The sequence below is a fragment of the Lycium barbarum genome, chromosome 12 (assembly GCF_019175385.1).
Source record: "Lycium barbarum isolate Lr01 chromosome 12, ASM1917538v2, whole genome shotgun sequence".
Taxonomy (NCBI): Eukaryota; Viridiplantae; Streptophyta; class Magnoliopsida; order Solanales; family Solanaceae; genus Lycium; species Lycium barbarum.
The window spans coordinates 88,432,118-88,459,273 of record NC_083348.1 but is presented as its reverse complement, the minus strand read 5'-3'; the positions used below and the strand labels follow the sequence as shown (position 1 = coordinate 88,459,273).

At 29.6% G+C, this 27,156-nt stretch overlaps 1 protein-coding gene across 3 annotated transcripts; it reads left to right on the top strand.

The window, feature by feature from the left end:
• Positions 1–2,614: 2,614 nt before the first annotated feature.
• On the top strand, positions 2,615–21,069 carry LOC132625108 (cysteine-rich receptor-like protein kinase 10). 3 transcript variants are annotated; one of them, XM_060339901.1, is made up of 7 exons: positions 2,615–3,622; positions 17,985–18,143; positions 18,277–18,404; positions 18,519–18,729; positions 19,010–19,247; positions 20,075–20,225; positions 20,614–21,069. In XM_060339901.1, the coding sequence occupies exons 1-7, from the start codon at positions 3,112–3,114 to the stop codon at positions 20,914–20,916; spliced, it is 1,701 nt and encodes a 566-aa protein (XP_060195884.1). In that variant the 5' UTR covers positions 2,615–3,111; the 3' UTR covers positions 20,917–21,069. The 3 variants fall into 3 exon arrangements, with proteins under 3 accessions (XP_060195884.1, XP_060195885.1, XP_060195886.1); XM_060339902.1 differs by lacking the exon at positions 17,985–18,143 and having other exon boundaries at positions 2,616–3,622; XM_060339903.1 differs by lacking the exons at positions 17,985–18,143; positions 18,277–18,404 and having other exon boundaries at positions 3,433–3,622.
• The last annotated feature ends 6,087 nt before the right edge of the window (positions 21,070–27,156 follow it).

The following is a 27,156-nucleotide window of genomic DNA, read 5'->3' as shown; positions in this document are numbered from 1 at the left end:
GATTTTCTAGTGGTCCCTTTGGATTTTCAAGTTGTCCTTTTGTTTGAAGATATCATTTGCTCAAATTGAACATTAAAGTATACATCAAGGATTATCAATTCAAAAAGTACATATAACACGTGTGTTTCATTTGAAGGAAGGGATTGTTAATTCAATTAGTTGTATTGTTGGAAGTCATCCGAAATTCCCAAAATGCCCTGTTGGTTCTACGCCATTCTAAGCACAAATTCAACTTTTGCAAGCAGTGTTCGTCCCTGTTCGTCCACCCCAAAGTGTCATTTCTAATATATAGTAAAGTAAAACTTAAAAGTTTCAATATTCTAAAAAAACTCTATTTTGATCAAATAAATATTTTCAACTAAAATAATTATCCTTTTTAGTTTCATAAAAAGTAAATACATTATAATTCTAACTTATCTATTTTAATATACTTAATTACGGATATACCTCACATGAGATGTAAGCATATGATTTTCATAATATATTAAAAAAAATAAAAATTTAAATGCATAAGGTGTATTCAAAATTAAATCATATTTTAAAAATATTTAGTGTCATTAACACAAAAAATTATAGAAAGAAATGAATATTTTTACCTCTTTGATTTAATAGACGAGAGAGAATAATGTGGTGCTATGTTGTACCACATCGAGGAAAAATAACAAGAACTTGCGGTTTATTAGGAACAACTACCAATCAAAAAGGTAACTGGTACGTACACATCTTCTAAGAGCTAAAACCCTGCTACCAAGGTTGGGTAATGGTGTGTTTGCTATATACAGTTGAGGGGTCTCTATGTCTTAATAAATTAAGAATTAAATCAATAGGATATGGATAAATAAAATTAGAATAATTAATCCTCTCTTCCACAATTTTGCCAAGAAATTCCTTGTGGATTGCCTAGGATTTTGTCATGCGGATTTACTTGTGAAAAAATTCACAAGAAAATTCCTCTTTTCATGATCTTTTACCAAATTTTTTTCCGAACAATTAGTATTTTTGGCAAGAAATTCCACAAGTAACTTACCTGCAAAATCAAAATCCCCAAGTAAATTATCTGGGGACTTTTAAATCCCCAGGTAATAATTACACACGAGTTTTTTTCCAATGGAATTTGTGTGGCCGAAAAATCTGCAGGAAATTTATTTACTTGCGAATTTTTCTTCAAAATCACCAAGAAATTCCCCAAGTAATTTGAGTTTTTCTGGCAGTGAAAAATATATTAGTTATCATTCTTATTGATATAAACAATAACAAAATAAAAATAAAGAAGCCAAAAGTCATAATTAGTTTATGAAAAAAATACAAAAACTAAAGAAAAAAATAATTTGAAAAATGAAATTAAAAAAAGAGAAAATAAATAAATAAAAAAAAAACTAACAAAAAAGATGAATGAAATTAGATTATGGAGATAAAAAAAAGAAAAAGAAAAGAAATAGTTGAAATTAAAAATGAACAAGAAATTTAAAAAATAGAGAAAAAATAAAAATAAAGGAGCTAGAATTAAATATGGAATCAAATTATGGTGAAAAAGAAAATAAAAATAATACAATTTGGGAAAGAAATAAATGAACAAAAAAGGGGCAAAAGGAAAAAAAACGAAAAAAAAAAGTAAAGAAGAAAAAGATAAGAAGTAGAGAAATAAAAAATAAAAATAAAAAAAAAGGAGACAATTACCTATAAAAACTACAATAGATAAAAAAAGTAAATAGTTTTAGAATATAAAAATAAAGGAGACATGAAAAGATAATTATTTCAGTGGCATTGATGTTTTTTCTCGTTGTTTTTATCCACTGCTTTCCATCGCCCCCATGTATTGGAGTCGTGGAATTCCATAAATTCTAAAAGATAATTAGTCCAGATATTGACCAAGTCAAAAGTAGATATTCCCTATTCCACTATACGTGGCATTATTTTCTTATTGGTTTATTATTTCAAAAATGTTATAAAACTAAATAATTGCAAAGAAGAAAAACTTTAGAGAAAGGGAGGAAATTTTATATTTCACTTCTTGTTTTTGTGGTGGTTCTAATACAAGAAAACACACTCCTATTTATAGGAGGAAATAAGTGAACTTGGTGGCCATAAGGGACAACTTGGTGCCCAAATATTTGGTGGGCATCCAATTTACAAGTAAATTCATGGACAAACATATTAATATTTATAACAAAAAAGAAATTGTTAGTCTGATTGAAAGAAATTTGATATTGTCCCAATTTGTTTGTCACTTTTCATTTTTCAAGATTCAAACTTATTAATTTTGACCGTGTGTTTGAACATAAAATTTTTAGATTATCGAAATAAAATTTTGGCAACTACGTAAAACGTACTATAAGTTACCATAATTAATAATTTAAAAGACAAATGAAACAATTACGGAGGGAAAAGTGTCAAACAAATTGGTACGAAGAACATTTTTTTATATCTAATATAATTTAATTTTATATTTTTCAGTTTATCTTTAATAACATACTTTATAATCACATGAATTTTATAGCATGTTTAAGATCATTGATGGTAAAAGCATTTTTTTTTTCTTTCTTTAAATTTTGCATCCAATCCAACAGTGTTAATTCTAGGGTAAGACCTCTGCGCTAGGCAACTAACCTTAAAATATCATTGTCCTTATCTTCATTGATTTCATGTGTTTGAAATTGTACACTTGTTTCTGGTTACGCAAATGTAGTCCACTATACCCTTTCATTACGTTTTCTCAAACTCTATTTACTTTTCAAGCTCTTGTAGTTCTAGCTTCTATATATAAACAAATTTCTTGGTACTATCACACATTCAGCACTGAATTTACTATCAAAATCCCTGTCACTTGTAGCCAACTATTCTATATAATTTATTTTCTTCTATATATCCAGCAGCTAGACAGCCATGACCATGGTTATTCAGAAGTGGCTGCTCTTTCTGTTTTTGCATATACATCTTCACGATCTCATCCTAGCACAGCTGCCTGAGTTAATATACTCTAAATGTGGTGTCGAGGGTAACTATACTAAAAATAGTGTATACCAGAAAAATCTTAACTCGCTCCTCTCTTCCCTTTCCTCAAATATGGATAAATATGGTTTCTAGAATGCTTCCATTGGTCAAAACTCCGACATGGCCAGTGCTATTGTGCTATGTAGAGCAGATTGGGAGGTACAAGAATGTCGCGGTTGTGTCCATAAATGTCCTAACCAAACAGAAGCTTTTGGTGGCTATGATGAATGTATGTTACGGTACTCTAATCGATCCATTTTGGGCGCTAGGTCAAATTCTGCTCTATATTACATGTGCAGTGAGTGGAATGCCTCAATACCTGAGCAATTTAATCAGGAAGTATATAAATTATTGGATAGTTTACAAGGCCGTGCTGCAAATGGTAGTTCTCTTCTAAAATATGCTAGTGGTAATACGACAGGTCCAGATTTTCAGACTGTATATGCACTTGCGCAGTGTATTCCTGATTTATCACCTCAGAATTGCTTCGACTGTCTAACTGATGCTTATGTAAATCTGACTCGCTGCAATGGAAAGAAGGGTGGCAGAGAAGTAGGCATTAGGTGCAACTTCCGTTATGAGAGTTACTCTTTCTTCAAGGATGTGGCGTTGGAAGCTCCGCCACCTGCAGGTGAATTACATTAATTATTCCAAATTGACTGGCGAAGACCTATATATATATATATATATATATATATATATATATATATATATATATAACTAAATAAATTAAAGTTTACTCTTTCTACCAATTTGAATTAAATTTATAGATGAGATGATAACACAATTTAGTATGATAACTAGGATTGTACATAGTCAAAGTTAGTTCGGATTTTTCATATACCAACCAAATTAATTTTGTCATGTTTTTAAATTTATAAATCAAGCCAACAAAAATCAGATTTTTCAACCTTGAGGTTTTTGAATTTCTCGAATTTTTCGGGTTATTTTGTTACAGTTTTCATATAAAACATATAACTTGTGCTTCAAATATTTCTTTAGTCCTAGTAAAGATACAACTATCTAAGGTATTGTTTAAGAAAATAAACAAAACGTGAGATGACTGATAACATTGTACTAATATATATATATATATATATATATATATATATATATATATATATATATAAAATCGCATAAAAAAATATTGCTACTCCTAATTATAAGCCATAGTGGAAATGATCATAAATTAAAAGTACTAAGTCATGCTAAAATAAGTACGACAAATAAGTATTAATTACGTGACTAAACATTAAGGCAAATAATAAAATTAAGTTGTATATTTTAATTGTCTAAATCAATGCAAAACTAAAGAATAGATATCCAACACTATTGTCATTCATAGTGTTGAATCAAATTTCTTTTATTAGTATTGATTTGGTTTTGGCTTGAGCTTTATTTGAGTTACTAATATCCATGGGGCATATGGACTATAAAACTTATTGGACCATTCAAAATTTTAAGTCAAAACTTGAAACAATATGTTAAAAGGCAAAAACTATGAAAAGTTTTAAAATATATATATATATAATTACATTACAATAAATGTATACAATATTTTTACAAATGGTATACATGTAATATCGGATTGGTTTGATTCTATTTGGCTTTACCAAACCAAACAAAGCATGGTCGAGTTTTTTTTCCCAATACCAAACTAAGTCAAATCAAACCACTAGTAAGATTTTTTTCTCGATTTGATAGGAATTATTGATTTAGTGCGATTTATCGGTTTCTTTGCACACAAATAGCAAACCAGATAAAGGTCCTGGGTTCTCACCGTCATCCCTTCATAAAAAGAATTTTCACGTGCTTTGACGGTTTGACCCTAAAAAGAATTAGGTCTGCAAGTACGTGAATAGGAGTGTTGAAATAAATTTTAAGTAAATAAAGTATGTTATTGCCAATAACTTAAGCTTCTACACAAATAGTGTCACAATTCAACAGCGTCATAGCACAAAATTTGACTTTTCTGTCTATCTTTTACTACTATTAAGAAGCACTGCTTGTTGCTCCTTTTTTGTCGTCCGTTGTGGACCCCCTCATAAAAAAATAAAATTAGGTCTCATATTAAACAGACTTATAAAAAAAATTATAAAAAATAATAATTATGAGCCCACATATATTAAACAACAATTAATATTAAAAAAATATTGTGGGCCTCATATTAAACACCATCCAGTATTAAAAAAAATGTAGAACCCACCACATCCAAACTCACGGGAAAAAAAAAGTGAACCCCATATTAACAAAATCAAGCAATATTGAAACAAAAAAAGTAAATCCCATATTTAAAAAACAAACAATGTTAAAAAAAAAATATGGGCCCCATATTAAACACCACGCGTATTCGTAGCAAACACTAATATAATAAAGTTTTAAATACGGAGCACAAACTACAATGTTATATTAATCGTGTTTTGAACATAGTATCCCATATTGACAAAATCAAGCAATATATATATATATATATATAAAATGAAGTGCAGACTTTGTATTCTTAGCAAACACTAATATAATAAAGTTTTAGATATGGAGCACAAATTACAATGTTATATCAATCGTGTTTTGAACATAATATATATATATAAAAAATAAAATTGGGCCCCATATTAAACAAGCCCATAAAAAAAATGTAAAAAAAACATTGTGGGCCCCATATATATTAAACAACAACTAATATTAAAAAAAAATGTGAGCCCCATATTAAACACCATCCAATATTAAAAACAAAAGTGGAACCCACCACATCCAAACTCACGGGAAAAAAAAAGTGAACCCCATATTAACAAAATCAAGTAATATTAAAAAAAAAAAAAGTGAATCCCATATTAAAAAAATAAACAATGTTAAAAAAAAATTATGGGCCCCATATTAAACATCGTGCGTATTCGTAGCAAACACTAATATAATAAAGTTTTAAATACGGAGCACAAATTGCAATGTTATATTAATCATGTTTTGAACATAATATCCCATATTGACAAAATCAAGCAATATATATATATAAAATGAATCCCAAATTGTGGGCCCCATATCAAACACCATCCAGTATTAAAAAAAAAAAAAGTGGAACCCACCACATCCAAACTCACGGGAAAAAAAAAGTGGACCACATATTAACAAAATCAAGCAATATTGAAAAAAAAAGTGAATCCCATATTTAAAAAACAAACAATGTTAAAAACAAAAATATGGGCTACATATTAAACACCATGCGTAGCAAACACTAATATAATAAAGTTTTAAATACGGAGACAAACTACAATGTTATATTAATCGTGTTTTAAACATAGTATCCCATATTGACAAAATCAAGCAATATAAAAAAAAAATGAATCCCATATTAAAAAAATAAACAATGTCAAAAACAAAAAGTGCAGACTTTGTATTCTTAGCAAACACTAGCATAATAAAGTTTTAGATACGGAGCACAAATTACAATGTTATATCAATCGTGTTTTGAACATACTATATATAAAAAATAAATAAATTGGGCCCCATATTAAACAGGCCGATTAAAAAAAATTGTAAAAAAACAATTATAGGCCCTATATATATTAAAAAACAACTAATATTAAAAAAAAATGTGGGCCCCATATTAAACACCATCTAGTATTAAAAAAAAAATGGAACCCACCACATCCATATTCACGGTAAAAAAAAAGTGAACCCCATATTAACAAAATCAAGCAATATTAGAAAAATAAAATAAAATTGTGGGCCCCATATTAAACACCGTGCGTATTCGTAGGAAACACTAATATAATAAAGTTTTAAATATGGAGCACAAACTACAATGTTATATTAATCGTGTTTTGAACATAGTATCCCATATTGACAAAATCAAGCAATATATATATATATATATATAAAATAAAGTGCAGACTTTGTATTCTTAGCAAACACTAATATAATAAAGTTTTAGATACGGAGCACAAATTACAATGTCATATCAATCGTGATTTGAACATAGTATATATATAAAAAAAAAATGGGCCCCATATTAAACAGGCCCATAAAAAAAATTGTAAAAAAAAAAATTGTGGGCCCCATATATATTAAACAACAACTAATATTAAAAAAAAAGTGAAACCCACCACATCCAAACTCACGGGAAAAAAAAAGTGAACCCCATATTAACAAAATCAAGTAATATTATAAAGAAAAAGTGAATCCCATATTAAAAAAATAAACAATGTTAAAAAAAAAATTGTGGGCCCCATATTAAATATCGTGCGTATTCGTAGCAAACACTAATATAATAAAGTTTTAAATACGAAGCACAAACTACAATATTATATTAATCGTGTTTTGAACATAGTATCCCATATTGACAAAATCAAGCAATATATATATATATAAAATGAATCCCAAATTGTGGGCCCCATATCAAACACCATCCAGTATTAAAAAAAAAAAAAAAAAAGTGGAACCCGCCACATCCAAACTCACGGGAAAAAACAAAGTGGACCCCATATTAACAAAATCAAGCAATATTGAAAAAAAAAGTGAATCTCATATTTAAAAAACAAACAATGTTAAAAACAAAAATATGGGCCCATATTATGCGTACCAAACACTAATATAATAAATTTTTAAATACGGAGTATAAACTGCAATGTTATATTAATCGTGTTTTGAACATAGTATCCCGTATTGACAAAATCAAGCAATATAAAAAAAAATGAATCTCATATTAAAAAAATAAACAATGTCAAAAAAAAAGTGCAGACTTTGTATTCTTAGCAAACACTAATATAATAAAGTTTTAGATACGGAACACAAATTACAACGTTATATCAATCATGTTTTGAACATAGTATATATAAAACAAAAAATTGGGCCCCATATTAAACAGGCCGATTAAAAAAAATTGTAAAAAAAAAATTATGGGCCCCATATATATTAAAAAACAACTAATATTAAAAAAAAATGTGGGCCCCATATTAAACACCATCCAGTATTAAAAAAAAAAGTGGAACCCACCACATCCATACTCACGGTAAAAATAAAGTGAACCCCATATTAACAAAATCAAGCAATATTAAAAAAATAGAAATTATGGGCCCCATATTAAACACCGTGCGTATTCGTAGGAAACACTAATATAATAAAGGTTTAAATACGGAGCACAAACTACAATGTTATATTAATCATGTTTTGAACATAGTATCCCATATTGACAAAATCAAGCAATATATATATAAAAAAAAATGAATCCCAAATTGTGGGCCCCATATTAAACACCATCCAGTATTAAAAAAAAAAAAGTGGAACCCACCACATCCAAACTCACGGGAAAAAAAAAGTGCACCCCATATTAACAAAATCAAGCAATATTGAAAAAAAAAAGTGAATCCCATATTTAAAAAATAAACAATGCTAAAAAAAAAAGTGGGCCCCATATTAAACACCATGCGTATTCGTAGCAAACACTAATATAATAAAGTTTTAAATACGGAGCACAAACTACAATGTTATATTAATCGTGTTTTGAACATAGTATCTCATATTGACAAAATCAAGTTGTTATGTTCACTAAAATAAATATACTTAAAATATTTATATTTTAAAATAAGATAGTATTTAATGCAAAATACAACATGACAAGTAGAATGAGCTAAACCGAGAATATTTACCAAAAATTAAAAAATAGTATTTCTTCGTTTAAATAGAAAATCAATTTCTACTTTATTTCGTTTTAAACATGTAAAATTAATTTAATAATTTGAATTAGAATTATCCAAATCAAAATTTGATAAAAAATAATAAGTATTTTAAACCTTTAAATTAATCGAATTAAAATTGAAAGTATGCTTAAATATTGCTATTGTTTTATCTCAAAGAGAGGAAAATAGTTTCCTTTCAAACAAGTCTTTTCTTTTAAAAAATATTAATAAATTTTTCGATTTTGTATTCGTAGCAAAAATTAATATAATAAAATTTTAAATACGGAGCACAAACTACAATGTTATATTAAGCATGTTTTAAATATAATATACTCTCTCTCTCTCTCTCTCTCTCTCTCTCTCTCTCTCTCTATATATATATATATATATATATATATATATATATATATATATATATATATATATAATCACTATTCAAAGACAACTATATACACATAGATGCACTATAATCTAAAGTGTTGGGCCCGTGCTAGACCGTCTATTATTACTACTATATTAGAAGCACCGGTTGGTGCCCCTTTGTCGTCCGTTTGTGGGCCTAAAAAAAAATTGTGAGCCCACATATTTTAAACAACTACTAATATTTAAAAAATAAATTGTGGGCCCCATATTAAACACCAACCAGTAATAAAACAAAAAGAGAAGAAAAAAAAAGTGGAACCCACCACATCCAAACTCACGGGAAAAAAAAAAGTGGATCCCATATTAACAAAATCAAGCAATATTAAAAAAAAAAGCGAATCACATATTAAAAAAATAAACAATGTTAAAAAAAAAAGTGCTTAGAAAATCAAACAATTAAATCAATAATGATGGATTCATTGCCACATGCGTATCAATCCATTAGAGGGAGCAAATGAAATTATTGTACAGCAACATACTTAAAATACAAAAATGCTTAGAAAATCAAACAATTAAATCAATAATGATGGATTTATTGCCACATGCGTATCAACCCATTAGTGGGAGCAAATGAAATTATTGTACAGCAACATACTTAAAATACTTATATATATATCTGTTTTCCAATTTTTGAAAGAAAAAACAAATTGTGGGCCCATATAGCCTGATGGATTCATTGCCACATGCGTATCAACCCATTAGAGGAGCAAATGGAATTATTGCATAGCAACATACTTAAAATACAAAAGTGCTTAGAAAATCAAACAATTAAATTAATAATGATGGATTTATTGCCACATGCGTATCAACCCATTAGTGGGAGCAAATGAAATTATTGTACAGCAACATACTTAAAAAAAAAAGTGTGATCCCTATATTAAACACCAACCAATATTAAAAAATTCAAAAAAACACCAACCAATTAAACATTTAAAAACAAAAGTGTGGTCCACATATTAAACACCAACCAATATTAAAAAATAAAAAAAAACACCAACCAATATATTTTTTTTAAAAAAGAAGTAAATAAAGTGGAACCCACCATCTCCAAACTCACGAGAAAAAAAAAAGTGGACTCCATATTAATAAAATCAAGCAATATAAAAAAAAAGTGAATCCCATATTAAAAAAATAAACAATGTCAAAAAAAGAGTGCAGACTTTGTATTCGTAGCAAACACTAATATAATAAAATTTTAGATACGGAACACAAACTACAATGTTATATTAATCGTGTTTTGAACATAGTATCCCATATTGACAAAATCAAGTAATATAAAAAAAAAGTGAATCACATATTAAAAAAACAAACAATGTCAAAAAAAAGTGCAGACTTTGTATTCATAGCAAACACTAATATAATAAAGTTTTAGATACGGATAATATATATTATATGCATAAAAATAATGCAAACTAATAATGTCCAAAAGGGTGGGCCCCATACTAAACAACACCAAGCAATATAAAAAAAAAACTATATAAAGCATGGGTTTAGACCCATGCTTTGTCGTCCGTTGTCCCTTAAAAAAAAAAGTGAACCCCATATTAAAAAATATATAATGTAAAAAAAAAAAAGTGCAAACTTTATATTCGTAGCAAACACTAATATAATAAAGCTTTAGATACGGACCACAAACTACAATGTTATAGTAATCGTGTTTTGAACATAGTATATGTATATATATTATATGCATAAAAATAGTACAAACTAATAATGTCCAAAAAAAAAAAGTGCACCCCATAAAGGGTGGACTCCATACTAAACGACATCGAATAATATATAAAAAAAAAAAGTGAACCCCATATTAAAAAAAAATAATGTCAAAAAAAAATGCAGACTTTGTATTCGTAGGAAACACTAATATAATAAAGTTTTAGATACGGAGTACAAACTACAATGTTATATTAATCGTGTTTTGAATATAGTATATATATATATATATATATGCATAAAAATAGTGCAAATTAATAATGTCAAAAAAAAAAGTGCACCCCTATTAAAAAATCAAAGAATATTCATGTAATTTTCAATGTATCTAATTAAGTCAATAATGAAAATTCATTACCACGTGCGTGTCAATCGATGAAATTGCTTTTCTTCAAAAGGTTAAGTAGTCAAACCATACAATTTTCTTTCTTTTTTTATATTAGCCTGAGATGTAATCTAGATATTAAACTGTTGTATTTGCTATTCCGCCATGTCATTTATTTGTTATGTTTATTAAAATAAATATACTTAAAATATTTATATTTTAAAATAAGATAGAATTTAATTACTTTTTTATTTTTATTCTTACTCTAATAAATGTGAAAAGAAATTAATGTCGTAAAAAAAATATATCAAATGCAGATCAAATAATGAATAAGGTAAATTAGTCAAATTATAATTCTAATCGACGTTTTCTTAAAAAACCATGCAAAAGACAACATGACAAGTAAAATGAGCTAAACCGAGAACATTTACTAAAAATTAAAAAATAGTATTTCTTCGTCTAAATAAAAAATCAATTTCTACTTTGTTTCATTTTAAACATGTAAAATTAATTTAATAATTTGAATTAGAATTGTCCAAATCAAAATTTGATAAAAAATAATAAGTATTTTACACCTTTAAATTAATCGAATTAAAATTGAAAGTATCAACTGATGCTTAAATATTGCTATTGTTTTATCTCAAAGAGAAGAAAATAGTTTCCTTTTAAACAAGTCTTCTCTTTTAAAAAATATTAATAAATTTGCCGATTTTGTGTTCATAGCAAACATTAATATAATAAAATTTTAGATACGGAGCACAAATTACAATGTTATATTAATCGTGTTTTGAACATAATATATATATATATATATATATATATATATATTGTCACTATTCAAAAACAACTACATACACATAAATGCACTATAATCTAAAGTGTTGGGCCCGTGCGCAGCACAGGCATAGGCCGTCTAGTACTATATAAAAGAGTGAAGAGCTAGGACGACCAAGGGCAATTTCGTCTATTTAAAAAAATCCCAGCTTAGAGTAGTTGTACACTGTGCACTGACAATATTCAATTCGCGAAAAAACCAAACAACTTAGATATAATTGCTGGTCCACCCCAACTAAGTCAGTGAACATGTCACTATCAAGGTGCAGTGATAGCCCCGTGCGTGTCATCACATTGGAGCAAAAGAATGTAGGCCCCATATTTAAAAAAAAAAAAACAAGACAAAAAATCAAGACTATTGAATTTCTTTTTCCTTCCCTTCACAAAATTAGCGTGATTCCCAATTTAATTAGTATATTTTGTTACTTTCAATTAAAGTAAACAAAGAGTACTTAATAAAAGAAATTTCTCCATTTCAGTTTAGTGTCTAATTTGAATAAGCATAAAATTTAAAATCTTATAATCCCGAATTAAAGATTGTGTACTTGAATTGAAATGGGGGAATTTTTTTTAAAGTTAAATGGAAATCATATTTGAAGTTTGTCTCATTTAAACATTTGAATTTCATTTATATATATGAACTAAAACAATTTGATTTATTTTTCCTACATACCAAATTAAAATTTGATATAAAGAATAAGTATATTTTGGTTTCAATTTTCAACAACAACAATAAAATCTTTTTACATTTTGAAATATTAATAAATTCCATGAACATACTATATTGACAAATTTGAGTTTCCACTAGCTTTATGTTCATAGCAAAACGTAATAACCTTTTTATTATTAATTTTATATGTAACTATAAATCATAAAGAAATGGAACTTTATTAAATAAATTTAAAATTAAAATTAAAATTAAAATTCAAATAGAAATGTTAAAAAATACGCTTTATTATTTGAAACTATATGTAACATTATTCATTACATACATAAATGATGCAAATATTTTTAATGATGTATCATTTTATCATGATCGAAAAACTGAAAACAAATATTGTATCATGCTAATAGTTTTTACTATTTGTTGACACAAGTTACACACTTAGTTTTGTTCGATAATGGGTTATAAATTGAACTGAGCAAGAAACTGAAATGAGTGGCCATCAGGACAATAACACATAATGGTTCATCCGTATGAAGATATAAATGCAACTTCTGATCAAGAAATTGGAAGGGATGACCTTCAGGACAACAACACATAATGGCTCATCCTCATGAATTTATATAATTGCACAATGGTAAAGAGCAATTTGAATGGTAGATTCCAGTTGATTTATAATTAAAAAAAATCTATCATAATTAATACTTAACAATACTTGACAAAATTGTAGGATTAGGTTACATTATCACTTAAATTATTCGAAAGTTTTGCTTAGGACCAATAAATTGTTGGTTAAAATATCTACACAAATTTTGTGAACTTTTAATATCTTCATTTTCCCTTTTATTTCCCTTAAATTGGCATAATATCAATAGAAATTTTTTAATTTGCTCTATATGTAATTGATTTGAAGTTCCTAATCAATCATATTGGGGCCGTGCATGCATAGGCTTTAGGTTATCTAGTGGGTTAAAGAAGGGTTCGGAACCAAAATAACCCCAAAAAAAGGGTATGAACCAAAATACCCCAGGAAAAAAGAGAGGTATAAAAGTACATTTAACGCATGATAAAGGACTTGACAGAGACGGACCCGTCAAGTCCTTTAACGCATGATTTTCATGCGTTATTGGATGGTCTTTTCTTTCTTTCTTTCTTTCTTTCTTTCTTCCTTTCTTTCACACTTTTTTACATACTTTAGCCATAGATTAATCATGCTTCGAGACTCCAAAATTTGAACATTTTATATAGAACTCTATTTATTTTTGTGCGATTAATAAGGTAGGCACAACACATCAAGGATACACAAAACTTCGGATTGTCGTTTTAGTGGTTGAAAAGTGGTCAAAGTCCATTTTTGTTTGAAGACTTGTTGTCATTAGCTTTAAGTTATTTATGTTTTACGGTTTCGTGTTATTTTTATATTAATGCGTAACTTTATTTTGATAATTTCACAAATAAATAAATTAACAATAAATAAAAAATTAACAATCCATAATCAATTAACAAAATATTAATTCATAATCAATTATTTCAGTGTAATTGTTTTTCCCGTTATACCCTTCAACACCCAACTAATTGGAGTCCGCAACTTAAATAACTCCAAAAGTGGGTGTGGGTACCAAAATAATCCATTAACGAATAACGAACAATAAGCTAAATCCCGAATAACGAACAATAAACTAAATCCCGAATAACGAACGATAAATTAAATCCTGAATAACAAACGATAAGCTAAATCCTTAGTTTTTGATTGAACATCATTAACATAATTTCTGAAAAGGATTAGTTAGTTAACATAATTTTTGGACGAAGGATTAGTTAGTTAATATAAAATTTTGTTCGTTATTACTTTAACTATATGAGTTAAGTAAATTATAATCAACAATACAATATCATGGATTATTCAAAATAACTAACTAAATCCTCCATAACTTATCCTAGTTAAGTAAGTTCTAATTAGATATAAAATTTTAGTTAATTTCAAGAATAATGAATAATTTAGTATTTACAAATAGGACACCTCCATGGATCTCCGTTAATTATTTGTTAATTATGGCATTGTTAATATTTATTAATTATGTCATTGTTAATATATTTATTTCTGAAATTGTTTTTCCCATGTTAATTACTTGTTTATCCCATGTTAATCGTTAAATAAATTAGTTCGCTTTTTACTAATAACATCTTCTCAACACTCCTGCCGAGGTTTGATCCCTGGTGGATGAGATAAAAAAAAGTCAAAAGCCAAAGGCTTTACCACCAAGCCAAGTTGGTTAAAGTAACAATGTAGACACTTTTTATTATTTTGTATGTTCACTAATGCTATCTAACTTGTTTTCTTAAATTGAATTTGGAATCTTGAAATTGACATTGAAAACATCATTATCACGGGATTATGGAATTGAAATATATTTTTCGCCATTAGATTTAAAAAAGAAATAAATGAAAATTGCGCACGAATTTGGGGGGAAATTAAAATTGAATGGGATAACGGACGTTTTTGGAAAATTCGGGGCGGGCGAACAGCCTTGCGGCAGTTCAGACTCATATATCTCGAAAAAATACCTAAAATAAAAGAAAAATCGCATCAAATGGACATCCGAGCGCAAAGTTATGACCATTTAAAATTTCACCAACTTACAAATAAATTAGTGTGCAAAAGGTTTTTTAATGGGTTATTTTGGTACCCAAATCCATTTTTTCGGTTATTTAAGTTGCAGACTCCAATTAGTTGGGGGTTGAAGGGTATAACGCAAAAAAGAAAAGAAAATTACACATAAATAATTGATCATGAATTGATATTTTGTTAATTGATTATAAAAATAAAGTTGTAATCACTAAAAACAAAGTTACGCATTAATATAAAAATAACGCGAAACCCTAAAACATAAATAACTTAAAGCTAATGACAACAAGTCTTCAAACAAAAATGACATAATTTCAGAAATCAATATATTAACAATGACATAATTAACAAATATTAACAATGCCATAATTAATAAATAATTAACGGAGATCCATGGAGGTGCGTATTTGTAAATACTAAATTATTCATTATTCTTGAAATTAACTAAAGTTTTATATCTAATTAGAACTTACTTAACTAGGATAAGTTATGGAGGATTTAGTTAGTTATTTTGAATAATCCATGATATTGTATTGTTGATTATAATTTACTTAACTCATATAGTTAAAGTAATAACGAACAAAATTTTATATTAACTAACTAATCCTTCGTCCAAAAATTATGTTAACTAACTAATCCTTTTCAGAAATTATGTTAATGATGTTCAATCCAAAACTAAGGATTTAGCTTATCGTTTGTTATTCAGGATTTAATTTATCGTTCGTTATTCGGGATTTAGTTTATTGTTCGTTATTCGGGATTTAGCTTATTGTTCGTTATTCGTTAATGGATTATTTTGGTACCCACACCCACTTTTGGAGTTATTTAAGTTGCAGACTCCAATTAGTTGGGTGTTGAAGGGTATAACGGAAAAAAAAATTACACAGAAATAATTGATTATGAATTAATATTTTGTTAATTGATTATGGATTATTAATTTTTTTTATTTATTGTTAATTTATTTATTTGTGAATTTGTCAAAATAAAGTTACGCATTAATATAAAAATAACACGAAACCCTAAAACATAAATAACTTAAAGCTAATGACAACAAGTCTTCAAACAAAAATGGACTTTGACCACTTTTCAACCACTAAAACGACAATCCGAAGTTTTGTGTATCCTTGATGTGTTGATCCTACCTTATTAATCGCACAAAAATAAATAGAGTTCTATATAAAATATTCAAGTTTTGGAGTCTCGAAGCATGATTCATCTATGGCTAAAGTATGTAAAAAAGTGTGAAAGAAAGAAAGAAAGAAAGAAAGAAAGAAAAAAAAAAAGAGACCATCCAATAACGCATGAAAATCATGCGTTAAAGGTACTTTTGTACCTTTTTTTTTTCCTGGGGTATTTTGGTTCATACCCTTTTTTTTTGGGTTATTTTGGTTCCGGACTCATTAAAGAAGACCCTATTATATAGGAACAACATTGTATTTGTGATATTTAACATGTATTAGTTTCTGAAAGGGTGAAAATCATTTACCCCCTCAATTTTACCTTAAAAATCAAACTTCCGCTCAACTTTGAGCAATAGTCATTCTCCCCCTTTTTATGCTATGCAGTCTATTATGCCCTTGATATCATTATCCACTGTCTATGTAATACATTATATATTTATAAATTTGACTTTAAATTTTGACATTGATTTTTCAAGTTTGTAAAAATAAAATTTATATATTTAGAAACTACATAAGAAGTAATATAAATCATGATAATTTATAATTCAAATAATTTAGAAAAAATGTAAGGAAAACGTGGTCAAAGATCCACCTCGAAGACTGCCCAAATAGTAATAGGTTCACATAAATTACGTGACTAAATATTAAGGAAAATAATAAAATTAAGTTATATATTTTAACTGTCTAAATCAATGCATAAAAAATAAATATCCAACACTATTGTCATTCCTAGTGTTGAATCGAATTTCTTTTATTAGTATTGATTTGGTTTTGGTTTGAGCTTTATTTGAGTTACCAACATCTATGGGGCATATGGGCTATAAAACTTATTGGACCATTCAAAATTTTAAGTTCAAGCTTGAAATAATATGTTAAAAGGCAAAAAGAAAAGTTTTAAAAAAATTATAATTACACTATGATAAATCACATTTATGCATAAAATATTTTTACAAATTGTATACATATAATTTTAGGTTAGTTTGATTCTGTTGGACTTTTTTTTAGTTAAAACCAAACCAAGCATGGTCAAGTTTTTTTTTTTTTTTTTTTTTTAAATACCAAACTAAGTCAAACCAAACCACTAGTCGGATTTTTTCTCGAGTTAACTCGGATTATCCATTTGATGTGTTTTTTTTTTGGTTTCTTTGTACACATATAGCAAAGCAGATAAAGATCCCGGGTTCTCACCGTCATCCCCTCATAAGAAAAATTTCTCATGCTTGACCCAGCCGGCAAGTACGTGAATAGAAGTGTTAAATAAAAATAAGTAAATAAAGTATGTTACTGCCAATAACTTAAGCTTTTAGACAAATAGTGTCACAATTCAACAGCGTCATAGTACAAAATTTGACTTGTGTTAAAACGGACCACATTATATAGGAACAACATTGTATTTGTGATATTTAAAGTATGTATTAGTTTCTGAAATAACCTGAAAAGAGAAGTAGGAAAGTCAAATTGGGAAGACAAGGTAACAGTTTTTCACTTGAGGAGTAGTTAAAAACTAATACTCCTACGATACTAACTTGAAGCATCTTTGTTGGGAATGATAATAAAACAGCTCCGACAGGGAATGATGATACAATAGTGAAGGATGATAAAACAGCTCGACCCCACATTGCTATCATTGTGCCAATTGTTACTATTATTATTTTTACTGTATGTATCTTTGTCATCTTAATGAAGAAGCGAAAGAGGAAATTGGCGGACAAAATTCAAGGTGAGACAACATAGAATATTATCAAACAGTATGACTAAGGAAAATTCAACTTTTTGGACCATGTTTCACTTTTTTTTTTGGACCATGTTTCACTAAATATTTGTTGTAAGTTTTTATTACTACTTTGGTGAAGGTACACTCGGTGATGACATTAGCAAAGTAGAGTCCTTGCAATATGATTTTTCTATAATTAGAGCAGCAACAAATAACTTCTCAAATGCGAATAAATTGGGACAGGGCGAATTTGGTCCTGTGTATAAGGTGATTAGGCCTACTTGATGCATAACTGGACGTGAGGATTCATACAAAAGACCCCAACTTGCTTGGGACTGAGGCTTTGTTGTTAATTTTTCAATTTGTGCTCTTGTGTTTCAGGGCGAACTTCCAAATGGACAAGAAGTAGCTGTGAAAAGATTGTCAGCAGATTCAGGCCAAGGTGATCTAGAATTCAAAAACGAGGTCTTGTTGGTTGCCAGACTTCAGCATAGGAGTTTGGTTAGGTTGCTGGGATTTTGCCTAGATGGAATAGAGAGACTTCTCGTCTATGAATTTGTTCCCAATGCGAGCCTTGACCACTTTTTATTCGGTAAATATTGCTTAACCTTTTATCAACTATGGAGCTTCAGCATCAACTATTATGAAGTTAACGTAGATACACGTATGATCTAAATGATATCTATTTTGTCAACTTAATTTGACACTTTTATCTCATATCTGTTGTCTGTCTTATTTTTCAGTAAACTAATTGTACCTATTATGGAAATTACTTGTGGTAATTTTTTAATTTATTTTATAAAGTAATTTTTTTATAGTATTAATGTATAGAAGTTTAACTTTTAAGTTATATAATTTCCTCCTATCTCCAGATCGAGTTAAATGTGGCCAACTGGATTGGGAAAGGCGATCCAAAATCATAGGAGGCATTGCAAGGGGAATTCTTTACCTTCATGAGGATTCTAGACTTCGCATCATTCATCGTGATCTCAAAGCTAGTAATGTTCTACTTGATGCAGAACTGAATCCTAAAATTGCAGACTTTGGCATGGCAAGGCTATTTACAGTGGATGAAACTCATGGCAACACAAAGAGAATCGTTGGAACCTAGTAAGTTTTACATCTCTCATTAGATGGACTGTCATTTTTGCTATCGCCAGGAAGGATTCTTTAACAATTTAGCAAATCAAAACCTCGATGTGTTGGGATGGGAGGTTGACTGCCGGTGACGGGTGATGGTTTCGAGCGACCCATCGTGATAAATAATGGGGTTTCCTTTTCTTCCATCTTTTTCGAGCGACCCATCGTGATAAATAATGGGGTTTCCTTTTCTTCCATCTTTTTAATGGTTAATGGCATAATATAATGATATTACTGGTGTGTTACATACATATTGGAAAAAGTGGTCAAACACCGAAATGGTGTGTATTGCCTTGGGAGAATTTTGGTGCGCAAAATTTTTTCCGTAATGGAGAGCTGGGTTAAAGGGATTTCCGATTTCGGTATCGTTGGAGTACCATATATGTACTAAAACTGTATGTAACGTTTGGTCGTCACTCACCACCAAAGCTGCAAATATCTGATGATGAAAATGAAGTTTATTTCAAGTATGGTCTTCACATTGGAGTGAGATACATTCTCACTAACGAGCGACAAAAAATAATTTTTGAAAAACAGGCATTACTTACAAGAGCCCTTAACTACCCAATTTGGTCTATAAACACACGTTCTACTACTTCCTAAGTTGTTTGCAGCATATCAATTGTCTTGCTGACCACCCTGTTCTGACTACTAAGTGACATAATCAAATTTTTGGCCTTTTTACCTTAGTACGTTGATGGAAGTGCTTAACATGTGTAAAAGAAAAACTTAAAAGCAGTTTAAGTTGTGGAATTGTTAGAATTCAATATCTTGTAATTTTTGTTTTGGTTTTGCAGTGGGTATATGGCACCAGAGTATGCAATGCACGGGCAATTTTCAGTCAAGTCAGATGTTTTTAGCTTTGGAGTACTAGTCCTAGAAATTGTAAGTGGCCAAAAAAACAGTTGTTTCAGACATGGAGAATCTGTGAAAGACCTTCTGAGCTGTGTAAGTAACCCGGTCAATTCAATCAAGTGCAACTCAATACCAAACTAATGGAGACCCGCAACATGCATCATATGAAATATGTTATTTTCTTCGCCTCTCAAATTTTAGTCTTTTGGTATACTAAATTTATTCCATAATTTTAACCTTTAGGAAATTAAGAAGAACACATTTTTTTTTTGTTTCCAAATTCACCCTTACTACTCTAATTAGTGCAACTTTAATTAATTGAAACGTTTAAGAGAGAAATTAATTCTAGACAAATATTATTATAATTAAGGCTTTCAAGTATCGCTCTCAAGAGGAACGAAAAACTTCAAGAAATGTATAATACGGATTAGAGGTAGTGTGATCTATGATTTTGTCTGACTCTAGAATTGAACTATCACAGATTTGGTCAAACTGGCGTGAAGGAACAACTTCAAATTTGATCGACCCCGTGTTGACTGGAAGCTCAGGATCCGTTCGTGACATAATGAGATACATCCACATTGCTTTATTGTGTGTTCAAGAAGATGTTGCAAATAGACCAACCATGGGTGCAGTTGTTCTCATGCTCAATAGCCATTCTTTGAGTCTTCCACTTATTCAAGAATCCAATTCAAGAATGTCAGAGTCAAGTAAATTAGCTAAAAGTGAATCTATTTGTGTATCGCGAAATGAGGCGTCAATAACTGAGTTATATCCCCGATAACATCCTTAAACATAATAGCTTTAACTGAGTTATATCCCCGATAACATCCTTAAACATAATAGCGTTTTTCTGTGCTTTCTTATTACTTTGCTATTTGTTCGAACCACCCAATAGTAAGGGAATGTTGCATGATTAATTAATGATTTTGTGTTTCGGATTTGTTTCATGAGTACTACTCCTTTGTTTTTTCTCTTTGCAATTCACAACGCGCGCGCACACACAAAACTTACACAAATTCAGTCATATTTTTGGAGGATTAGACAGAGCTCCTCACTGCACATTAAAGTGACACTACTCTTCATCCCCATCCAATGACACTATATATCTCAGAACAACAGCTCATCACTATTGTTCCATGCACAACCATTAACCCACCCCTGTTCCACCATCTCACACCTGAAATCAACGTCTCTTCGTTTTATTCTCTACCGCCCATGGCCAGCTTCTTCTACATTACAAGAGCATCAGGGGGGATACAAAGCTTTAGGTATGGGCTTCTAGGGACCGAATAACTTTTGCTCATACTCTCTATATGTACGATATATTGGTAAATGACTTTGAAATTATTACTCCTCCGTCTGAATTTATGTGATATAATTTGACTAGGCACGGAATTTAAGAAAGAAAGGAACCTTTTGAAACTTGAGCTTTAAAACAAGTCATAGACAGGTGCGGAGCCAGCCCATCGAGTGTGGGTTCGACCCAACCCAGTAGCTTTTGCCCAAACCATTTATTTGTATTAAAATTTTTGTCAACTTTGTACACACTATTAATTAAGAATCCAGTAACTTTAAAGAATTAGAACCCCAAACCCACAAGCTTCGCATCCTGGCTCCGCCTATGGACTTATAGATATTTGTGTGACGCTAAATCAGTTCATTAAGTGTAAAATTATTCTGAGAAGACAGACTAAAAAGTAAAGTCTATCACATTTCTACTATATTAGAAGAGTGGGTTTGGTCATCATCCACCCACTCTTCTACTATAGTTATTAATTAAAATAATAATAATTAAAAAATAAGGTGGGGTTCACGTGAAGAAATTAGGAGACAATTGAAAAAAATAAGGTGAGGTCCACGTGAAGAAGTAGGAGACAATTGAAAAAAAAAAGGATATTTAAATAATGATAATAAGTTCAGAAAATAGTAAAGCTACGCTTAGAAAAAAAATTAAAGAAGAGAAATTCAGGAAAAAAGAAATAACGATTTAAATTGAACACAAAAACCGCTAAAGAAGTCATAAAACCAAAAGATTTAAAACTTATACCTTTGGGTAAGGATAAAAATGCCCTAATTTTAGACACATACGTCTCACACAAATAATCTATATATAATATAAAGCTAGACATAGACAATCCTATGTGGCACCTCTCTATAGCCTCCATTGGCATTTATCTTTTTTTCTCTTTTTTTTTTTTTTGACTTTTTCTCTCATTTTTCTTAACTATTTCATCTTTAAAAAATCATCTCAATAACTCACACTCCTTAATTTTCATAACTTCTACTTTTTAATTAGTACTAATTAATTACATTGATAACTCCCAAGCTTCATAACCACCAAAATAATTATTGCTCAAGTTTATGGGCACTTTTTTTGTCATCTAACCGAGAGAATGTCTTTTGACCTTTGTTGATTGTTTAGTTCAGATTCTTATCTTCTTGTTCTTTAAAGAATTAAGAGATTCATATACTAATTCAAAAAAAAAAAGATTAAATAAAATTTTAGCTATTAAATTCCTGCCCATTTGCTTTCTCAAAGAAACCAAAATTGAGCCGTTTGCTTTGATGTTCAGTTACGCAATCTATATATAATATAAAACTAAACATAGATAAGGTAATGTAACACCTCTCGGCCAAGGAATCAATTTATCTTTGTTCTCCTTTGTTTGAACTTTTCCTCTTATTTTTATCATTTATCTTATTTTAAAAATCTCACCTCAATAACTCACCTCTTCAACTTCTACTCTTAATAATAATTGACAACCATAATTCTCATGTTATTCATGCCCATAACTCCAAATATTTAATGTGAAAATTTATGACACCTTGTGATGTTTCACCATGTATTCTTCTATTAGCTTTTTCTGTTTAAATTGTCTATGTTGGGTTAACTTTGTCCAATTGCAATTTTTTCATTTCAAAATGTTAGGTTCTTGCAGCATATTTCATTCCGGTGGTCTACAGGAAAATGGGTATGCAATTTGTTATGTTTCCCTGCTTAATTCATGATACATTAGTCTTTTTCATGACATTGTGTAAATGTGTAGAAGATTTTAATGAGGCCAGTTTATAGAAATTATAAATATTGCCTGCCAAGTAATGATTCGTCTCTTTTATATTAGTATAAGTCATCATCTTATAATTAAATCTATTGGATTAAACACAAAGTTTACGATGATACTATGACTTGAATCTTATGTTAGTACTTATGTGGTACACCAACAGTAATCTATAAATATTTTTTTCCTTCGTTTTTTAAGCTTTTCTATCATTTTCCTCATTTATCTTATACTAAAAATTTCACTTTTTTTTTATAACTCACACATCTTTATTTTCATAATAACCTGTACTTTAAATTCCCATGACTTTCATGTCCTTCATGTTCATAACCTCAAATATTTAATGTGTAAATTTATGATAATTTATTATGTTCATAGAGAAGAAGAGTTGAATTTTTATATGTAGTCTTATGCTAAAGCCTAAAGGTCACCGCTAATGTTTTCAAGGTTTGCAAGACAAGTGCTCATGGAGGGCAAAGCCTAAAGGTCACCGGTAATGTTTTCAAGGTTTGCAAGAGAAGTGCTCATGGAGGGCCTCAAACTAAGCACAACGGTGTTTGACGCTTAAAAATAGATTTCAATTTTTCCTCATAACCAACCACTAAGGTATTTTTTTTCTCATTTTTTTGGTTGCTTATTTGAATTGAGATTAGAAATATATAGCATTTGCTTTGACAAATATACCATACAAAATTTCATTTTTTTTTTATTGTCACAGTGAAGATCTTTACCAGCCAACCAAAGGTAATTTTTTTATTTTCTTTTTATTATATTATGCTAACTCATAATGTGTAAACACTTATGGACCCAAAAAAAATGTGTAAGCACCAATTGTTTCTTAAATATTCTTAAATTTATAATATTTGAATAGATCAATGAGATGTATCTGATTATTCAATTCGGTAATATTGTAAAAGATAGTTTATTCATCAAGAAACTACACCATATGAATAAGATAAATTATTTTCTACCAAAACAATTATCATTTTATTTTATCTTTTCTCATTCAAGTTTATATATGTTGAAGTGATACACCCAAATTACACCTTTATTATCAGGAGTAAGCGGTCGTTGTCAAATATAGAACCCACAAGGTTGGAGTCGAATCCCACAGAGAATACAATGAAGAAATAAACTTATCACGTGTAACACTCGACTATTAGTCTAAACTTCGAGGGTAAGGGGATATAATGATATTAGGTTTGATGTTTGATTTCTGACAATTAAATGGTATTGTAATGAGATGTAAACTATTAGAGAGAGGGGCTAAGGTTGCAGTTCCAATGGGAAGCAATGCGAGAGGGTATCAATTTAACCTCTTTGAATGTTGCGACGCGATTAACGATAGATTGTTTAAGTTTATTAAAAGTCCTTCGACCAAATTAATAAATATCATTACTAAGCTTTCTCAAGCCTTAGAATGTGAACCATATACACATCCAATACGCTACAAGTTAGCCATCCTATCTCTAGCTCAGGCTATTAGATGGGTGTATTGACCCAGATTCTTGCTATCTAACCCTTTTTCTAACTTCCACCTTCTTTCTCCAGCAAGGTGAAAGTGATTAGGCACAATTGATGTTTGCAACCATCAAAAGATGTTAAGGTATGAAGAGCAGATAGAATGCATCGTCAACATACAAATGAGGAGTGAATATGAAACCCAATCACATTACTAACACATTTGGTCCCACAACCTTAGCTAGTGAGATTAGCTAGACATTTGCATTAAATAAGAAATAAAGATAGGTAATGTAGTCATAATGCTTACAAAGCTTGTTGTGAAAACAACTCCAAATAGAGTGAAAGATTCTCCTTCAAAGCTTCAACAACCAGACATAAATGTTTCTTACACAAAAAGAAAATATCAAGTGCAGACAAATCCTTGTCAGAACCCTAGTTAGGTATTTATATCTCCCATAAACGTGCACAAAGTTTAGACAAAAGTATCCCTGCAGATGCAACATGCGTCTCGCATAGTGTGCCGCAAGACAGACATGCGAGACGCATGTCGTGCTCAGCCGCCGCACATTGTGCTTTTGCCTTCAAGCTTTCCAGAGTACTGGCACACTTTGCGTGAGCATTGTTGTGCCGCATGTTGAACATGCGAGTCACATGTTGGACTCGCATATGGCGCAACTTTTCATTTCTCTTCTTCAGAGTTCTCTGGCACACTTTGCGTGAGAACTGTTGTGCCGCATGTTGAACATGCGAGCCGCATGTTGGACTCGCACATGGCGCAACTTTTCATTTCTCTTCTTCAGAGTTTTGTCACTCTTTGCAGTATGATTGTGGAACCGCAGGCATGACATGCGATTCGCATGTTGTGCAGTGTGTTCTTGTCCTATTTTGCTTCATTTTGTTCCGTTATGCTTTCCAACTATCTTTTCCTACAAAATGACATAAACACACGAAAAGTAACACCCAAAAGTGCTTGAAGATTTACAAAAGCTTAAGAGATTAGCATCGAATATCCCGTAATTTCACGGCACATCATGAAGCTAGAAAGTATGAATAGAATAATTATTTTATCTTTAATTTCTTTATTCAAATTGTTTTGTACTTATTTAAATGATTGAGGAAGAGGCAGGAAATTAATGGAGAAGAAAGTACTGGAAGACGTTTAGACAGAGTCTCAAATGAAATGACTATTTTAAAGGTTTCTTGCCGGAACAAAAAAAGGTATAAAAGATTGATGCAGAGTAAAAAATAATCCACTGCATGCTAGAGAAATTTATATAGTGTTTTTTTAGTTTGTGTAAAAATTTAAGTTTTTGATTAACCAAAAGAATATGCATGCTACAAGATTAGAATTTGTTTCATAAGCTTTATAAATTTCTAATTGTCTTCCTTGACAGGGGGAAAAGGTGGATAGAGTGGTCTCACAAGAAAATGTTCTATCAGTCGAGATTTCTTTTCCCTTTTATACTTTAAATCTAAGATATATTTTTGTCATGGACTTCTTTAATTACTTTGCCATCGAATTTCATTTATTCATATATAGTTGAGTTAGTGAGCCTTTCATAAAGAGATTTATTGAGTATCTTAAAGGAAAATCAGTATTTTCTGAATATTACTTGATGATCAAGCAAATCACAAAGAGGTCCATATCATCTTACGTTCGAGAAATACTCCACTTATTCATATTATTTTTTGTCTTTAAAAAAACTAACATGCGACAAAGGGGGTTAAATTGATATTGTTGATAGGGGAAATATTTTAAGACTTTTATTTTAAACTTTTGTTGTTGTGATATCACTCTTGCTTCTTTTTTGGTTTCACTAAGAATGCTTGTAATGTTTTGATTTGATTCGTCTTTTAATTTAATTTTTGAATTTTTAAGTTTCTCAAAATATATATGGTCAGTTGAATTTATAAACTTATATGTTTAATTTATCTAATGAAAGAAAAATTAAAGAAGATTTAAATTTCACAAAATATAATTCATGATTACTTTCAGACTTATAGTATTGAATATCAAAAAAAGTTAAAATCATAAGCTTAATGAAGTCCTTCATGACCACGCGACGCGCAAACAAATTCACTAGTCTTAAAATAAAGCTTATATATCTATCATGACCAAACTAGTCTCTGCCTTAAAATATCAATGTCCTTATCTTCCTTGATTTCATGTGTTAGAAGTTGTACACGTGTGCAAATGCAGTCCACTAGACCCTTTCATTACGTTTTCTCCAACGTCTCTATTTTACTTTTGAGTCTGGCACCAAAATGACTTCTTTTTGAAGCTAATAGACAAAAATAACATCTTTTTTTTTAATACCAAAATGAGTATTTTGTGGGTTATCCAACGAAATACCCAAAAAATTAATGTTCCGGTCCCAAAAAAATTAACTGTCGTTGCATTTCGCTACACTTGTGGCGAAGTGTAACAATATCTATATATATATATATATTGTATTTCGTTCATATTCCAGACAAAATTTATTTTGTTCCATTTCGCT

Coding starts and splice junctions, on each gene's coding strand:
- LOC132625108 (XM_060339901.1), top strand. CDS start 3,112: ATGGCCAGTGCTATTGTGCTATGTAGAGCAGATTGGGAGGTACAAGAA. Junction 18,730..19,009: donor CCTTGACCACTTTTTATTCG/GTAAATATTGCT, acceptor TCCTATCTCCAG/ATCGAGTTAAATGTGGCCAA. Junction 19,248..20,074: donor AAGAGAATCGTTGGAACCTA/GTAAGTTTTACA, acceptor TTGGTTTTGCAG/TGGGTATATGGCACCAGAGT.